The 5,926-nt window shown below is 47.0% G+C and overlaps 1 protein-coding gene across 1 annotated transcript; it reads left to right on the top strand.

Moving 5' to 3' along the window:
* Positions 1-1,857: 1,857 nt before the first annotated feature.
* On the top strand, positions 1,858-3,871 carry LOC108796630 (gastrula zinc finger protein XlCGF26.1-like). Its single transcript, XM_018568130.1, has 5 exons — positions 1,858-1,969; positions 2,401-2,451; positions 2,645-2,792; positions 2,889-3,044; positions 3,133-3,871. Exons 1-5 carry the CDS (start codon positions 1,858-1,860, stop codon positions 3,869-3,871), a joined length of 1,206 nt encoding a protein of 401 aa, XP_018423632.1.
* The last annotated feature ends 2,055 nt before the right edge of the window (positions 3,872-5,926 follow it).

The following is a 5,926-nucleotide window of genomic DNA, read 5'->3' as shown; positions in this document are numbered from 1 at the left end:
CCCCCCTCCGCCAATCCCTCCACTGGCTTCCATCCCCCTTCCCCCTCTGCCAATCCCTCCACTGGTTTCCATCCCCCTCCACCCTCTGCCGATCCCTCCACTGGCTTCCATTCGCCCAAAGGATAAAAGTCAAAATATTAACAACCACTTACACTATATACACTTGAGACTATATCTCAAACCTTGTCTCAAAGTATAACCCTAATCGTCCGCTCTTCCTAAGACCTCCTGCTTTCCAGCTCCCTAGCCAACTCCTCCCATGCTTGCCTCCAGCACTTCTGTAGACTTTCTCCCATCCTCTGGAACTCTTTACCCCAACCTGTCCGTCTGTCTGCCACTTTGACTGCCTTTAGGCGATCCCTTAAGACTCATCTCTTCAGGGAAGCCTATCCCACTTCAACCTAACCGCTCAACCATCACGTTCTCAAACATTCATCCCCACACAGCTACCTCCTCATGTGTCACAGGCCCCTCCTCTTTTAGATTGTAAGCCCTCAGGGGCAGGGCCCTCCTTACCATCTTGTCTTAAATTGTATTGTGATTGTAATGCCTTCTCTATATTGTAAAGCGCTGCGCAAACTGTTGCCGCTATAAAATCCTGTATAATAATAATAATAGTATTTTAGAATGTAAATTATAATATGTTAAAATTATTATTGTCTATGAATACGTTATAGTTCAAAACATCCCCGGCAGTAAGGGTACCTGCGCTCCATTATTATAATTCACATGAACTTACTGACCTTTAAACCAGCAGCACAATTCATAGGACGGAGGAATGCTGGAGCGTGGAATGAGTGAACCTCTCTGAGCGGATCTCAATCTAGTATCATCGAGGAGGAGCGGAGGAACGATATCATTCCCGAGTCTGACTCTTCCAGATCCGTCTCTTTGGCTCTCGGTTCCTGGCTCGTTGGAGGGATGGACGTCGGAAGGGGAAGCAGAGTGACTCGTATGATTCTTAGACTCAGTGTGCTGGTGACTCAGAGCTGTTGGTTCACAGATGTGATTGGTTGCAGGGGTGGGCTGGGCGGGGCTGGCAGAAGCCTGACTCTCACCCTAGGATCATATTACAAGAGCGGCTCTCTGTCTCTGCTATACATTCCACAGACGCAGACCGATATTTCAAAGAACCGGCGCTCATTGTTACCGAGCCGCCGCTCATTCAGTCATCTGAGAGAACCGCTCAATAGATCCGGATCGCTCATGAGCAGGGGTGCCTAAATGTGCGGCTGTCCCTAAAAACAAACTCCCAGCATTGTGAGCTTTTCCAAGGGAGAGACGGGGGGATGGGGGATCTGTCCCAGGATACAGAAAGCTCTGTCTTCTCCATGTCAGGGAAGGGCAGGGTTGGGTCTTGTGTTCGATTGTAGGTGGAGGGGTTATTTAATAACAGGACTGATCTGCTTGGGTCATGGCCATCATCATTGGAGCCAACACATTCCTGGTCACATTAGGGGCACCGTACATAGGGCTGTGACTTGGGCATATCTAAGTAGATCATGGCCGGCGCCACAAGAAGCGTGACCCTAAGCAGATTAGGGACATCATACATAGACGGTGACCAGACAACTCTAGTTAGATCTACTAACTGCTAAAAACAATGGCCACTACTCTGTACTCATACTTTTAGACCTTTCTGCTGCCTTTGACACAGTTGACCACTCGCTTCTCCTTAAACTTCATTCCCTTGGCCTCCAAGACTCTGCTTTCTCATGGTTCATCTCCAACCTATGTCAGTGCACCTTCAGTGTCGTCTACAATTCTACCTCCTCCTCCAGAAAATCCTCCGCATTTTCTGGTGTTTCTCAAGATACACCTTTAGCCTGAAGGTCTTCCCACACCCAACACATGAAAATGGCCTCTCCTGGGAATGGACTCTCATGTGTGATGCAAGATATGACTGGTGAAGGAAGCTTCTCCCACACTCCGAACAATGAAAAGATTTATCTCTTGTATGAACCTTCTGGTGGGAGTCACACACTCGAGACAAGGGAATGGCTTTAGGTCCACGTGAACACTGAGCCATACCTGAGTCCAACTAGAGAACACTGAGCCATACCTAAGTCCAACTAGAGAACACTGAGCCATATCTGAGTACATCTGGAGAACATTGAGCCATATCTGGATCCACTTACAGAACACTGAGCCATACCTGAGTCCTTCTAGAGAACACTGAGCCATAGCTGAGTCCACCTAGAGTACAGTGAGCAATACCTTAGTCTACCTAGAGAACACTGAGCCATATCTGAGTCCATCTGGAGAACACTGAGCCATACCTGAGTCTATCTAGAAAACACTGAGCCATGTCTGGGTCCATCTGAAGAACATTGAGCCACATTTGAGTGTTCTGATACAATAACATATGAATCTGTATGTTAATATGTTCCTCTCTTACAGGTGACAACATGGAGGATCATTTCATTGTGTCCCAAGACTGTGACCAAGAATGTGAGAGGACCACACAAGATTCTTCATGAGACTCCTGCACCCTAGATCACCATCCAGGACATCACAGTAGAGCCAGCTCACCAGATTCCTCCAATCCGGAGGAGGAATAAGTTCCCCCACAACCTCGAAAATATAAATGCCCCGAGTGCGGGAAGGGTTTGTTGCAAAGATCTCATTACCTGGCTCATTTAAGGCTTCACACGGGAGAGAAGCCATTTGCCTGCTCAGTGTGCGGACGATGCTTCCAAGGGAAAACTAACCGCGATCGCCTTGAACAGACTCACTCCAGCGAGCGGCCTTTTACTTGCTCTCAAGTGCGGGAAGACCTTCGAGACAAAGTGGTGCCTCGCGGCGCACAGGAAAGTTCACAGCAATAAGAAGTCATCACATTAATGTTCCCAGTGCGGGAAACGTTTTACTACGAATGCTTCTCTTAGTCGACACTACTTGTCCCACAGCGGTGAGACTCCCTTCACATGTCCAGAGTGCGGGAAGAAGTATAAGCAGAAGTCGCAGCTCCTCGGCCACCAAAAAGTCCACACTGGGGAGAAACCGTTTTCATGCCAGGAGTGCGAGGAGCGCTTTATATGGCGGTTTGCCCTGAGAGCTCACCAGAGGATCGTCCACACAGAGGAGAGCACTTTTCCATGTTCCGTGTGCGGGAAACGATACCCATTTAAGTCGAGGCTCCTTGAACACAACTGTGGAAAGTGTTTTCCGAGCAGAAAAAAGTTGGCTCTGCACCAGAAGCTTCACACTGGAGATGGACTGCGGCAAATGGTTCACAGGCCAGTCACAGCTTCGAACTCACCGTGGCGTGCACACCGGAGAGAAGCCGTTTGCGTGTGCCGAGTGCGTGAAGGCCTTCAAACAGTTGCCACCGCTCCAGAGGCTTCACACGGTAGAGCGGCCTTTCGAGTGCAAGGAGTGCAGGAAGCGGTTCATCACCAAGGCTGAGCTCAGTCACCAGAATGTCCATTCGGGACTGAAGCCATTTTCATGTGAGGAGTGCGGGGAATGTTTCACCCTAAAAGGGCAGCTCAATGCTCACGTACGCAGTTTTCATGTGGACCTAAAGCCATTCCCTTGTCTCGAGTGTGGGAAGTGTTTCATCCACCAGTCGCACCTTGCCACCCACCAGAGGGTTCATACAAGAGAGAAATCTGTTCCTTGTTCGGAGTGTGGGAGAAGCTTCCTTCACCAGTCATATCTTGCATCACACATGAGAGTCCATTCCCAGGAGAGGCCATTTTCATGCGCTGGGTGTGGGAAGAGCTTCACGCTAAAAGTGTATCTTAAGAAACACCAGAAAATGCACACCACAGAGTCCAACGATCAGAAAATGCACACCAGCAACCCGGATGTGCATGTTGCAGATGCCGACGATCAGAAAACGCATGCTCCAGAGTCCAGTTTTTAGAGTCGAACTTATAAATCATAAACGTTCTAATTTTACTTTAGTCTGAACTTTTATCTACAGAGTGTAATAAAGATAGTTACCTCAATTCTGGCTTCTCATCTGATATACAAGATGGGGGTTGCAAGTTGGTGCAACCCCACTGTGGCCCATCCTTGTGACCTGACCTCCACTCCCCATCTTTACATGAGGTCACATGACCAATGGTGTGGGTTGATGGGACTGGCCTCAGTAGGGGCCCTGAATGGCATTTCTACTGGGCAATGAGGCATCACAGGACTAGCAGAGCACTACTGTTTTAGATGGATTAGGGAATTGCCTCTAAGAGAGATTGTCCTTTACTTCCTGTCCTGGAGACGCAACAGGAAGTGAGAAGAGGTCTCGCAAAGTTTAGGAATTCCCCCTTTACACGGTCACCGGAGCAAATGTTCTCATTGGATGATTTCCCTTCTCTTCCTGTTCTGGTGAAAACTGGTTAGTTTTGGATTCTTGCCAATACTTTCTGTCTTGGGGAGAGTGGTCACCAGGAAAGCTATAGAGGGAGGAAATCCCCATAGCGGGAACAGAGAGAGCAGTGAAATCCTGGCAGGGGTTCTAGCCCTTCCCTACTCCATCCAAAGCTAATAAAAAATGTTTTGGGGTGCAGGATGGTTAGAAGGGGGAGCCAGGGGGTCATTTTGCTATATACCTGCTTTAAGATGGAGCAATAAAAGCTCAGGCAATGTCCACTTGATGGGGCTCTTTAGTAACGATGAATGATTTTAGGGTTCCAGGACTCACCCCCAGAAGAACGTGCAGTGAGGATTTAAAAACGGAGAGAATCGCAGTTCTTATAGATGACCACACGGTGGCGCCATTGTGCAGTAATACTTAATGCTGCCGTTCTAAAAGATGACCAGTTCTGATATTTACCACAAGACGGCGCACATGATACGTACTTAGGTATAAGGAGCTGTAGTTCAAAATATGTCCACACGGTGGCGATCTTACATACTGATAATGACTGCCGGTCTGATATTTAGCACAAGAGGGCGCAAATTATATGTAAAGGGAGCTACAGTTCGAAAAATGACCACACGGTGGCGCTCCTGTGCACGACAAAAATGACCCGACGGCGGCAATCTTACAAATTGATGATGACTGCAGTTCTGATATCTACCACAAGGCGGCGCACATTTTATGAATTAGGATCTACAGTTCGAAAAATAACCACACGGTGGCGCTCCTGTGCAGTACAAACATTTCCACACGGTGGCGATCTTAGATATTGATGATAATGACTGCAGTGATTATATGATACGCACATGATACGTATTAGGTGCTGCAGTTCAAAATATGTCCACACGAGGGCGATCTTAAATATTGATAATGACTGCAGTTCTGATATTTACCACAAGAGGGCGCACATTATATGTAGTAAGAGCTGTAGTTCGAAAAATGACCAGACGGTGGCGCTCCTGTGAAGGAGAAAACACGGTGGCGCGTTTGTGCAGTACTAAAAAGACCAGACGGTGGCGATCTTACATATTGATGATAATGAGTGCAATTCTGATATTTACCACAAGGCGGCGCATATATGTAACAATAAACTGCAGTTACAACAATGGCCGCACGACGGCGCAATAATAAATTGATAGATACTGATGTAGTTATGATATTCACCACAAGGCGGCGCACATTATCATTATTCCGCTGTAGGCGTTGCAGTACAAACAATATATCAACATTTGAGGTCTTCCTTTAATTCCAGCGAATGATTTACAATATTGTTGGTATGATTTATTATATTATTTCTATTGTTACATTATTCTTTTACAGGATTAGTCAATTAGAATATATTTATTTAGGTCATTTTTCGCATTACAGATAATACAGCTGCAGTTCTGATATTGACCACAAGGAGGCGCACATATTACAGAAATATCACAAACTGCAGCTCTGGCAATGGCCAGACGGTGACGCGGTTACACATTGCTAATTACGGCTGCAATTATATTTCCCACAGGGTGGCGCGCATTAAATAATGACTGCAATTCTAAAAATGACCACACAGTGTCA

Source organism: Nanorana parkeri, unplaced genomic scaffold (genome assembly GCF_000935625.1).
Source record: "Nanorana parkeri isolate BGI_ZX_2015 unplaced genomic scaffold, ASM93562v1 scaffold1142, whole genome shotgun sequence".
NCBI classification, from domain to species: domain Eukaryota; kingdom Metazoa; phylum Chordata; class Amphibia; order Anura; family Dicroglossidae; genus Nanorana; species Nanorana parkeri.
This window is presented reverse-complemented; position numbering and strand designations above follow the sequence as displayed.

Bases quoted from the DNA above. Each gene is read 5' to 3' on its own strand.
- LOC108796630 (XM_018568130.1), top strand. From the start codon at position 1,858: ATGGCCTCTCCTGGGAATGGACTCTCATGTGTGATGCAAGATATGACT. The intron at 1,970-2,400 runs GTGGGAGTCACA...CCTCTCTTACAG, and splicing joins TCTCTTGTATGAACCTTCTG to GTGACAACATGGAGGATCAT. The intron at 2,452-2,644 runs GTGAGAGGACCA...GGCTCATTTAAG, and splicing joins CCAAGACTGTGACCAAGAAT to GCTTCACACGGGAGAGAAGC.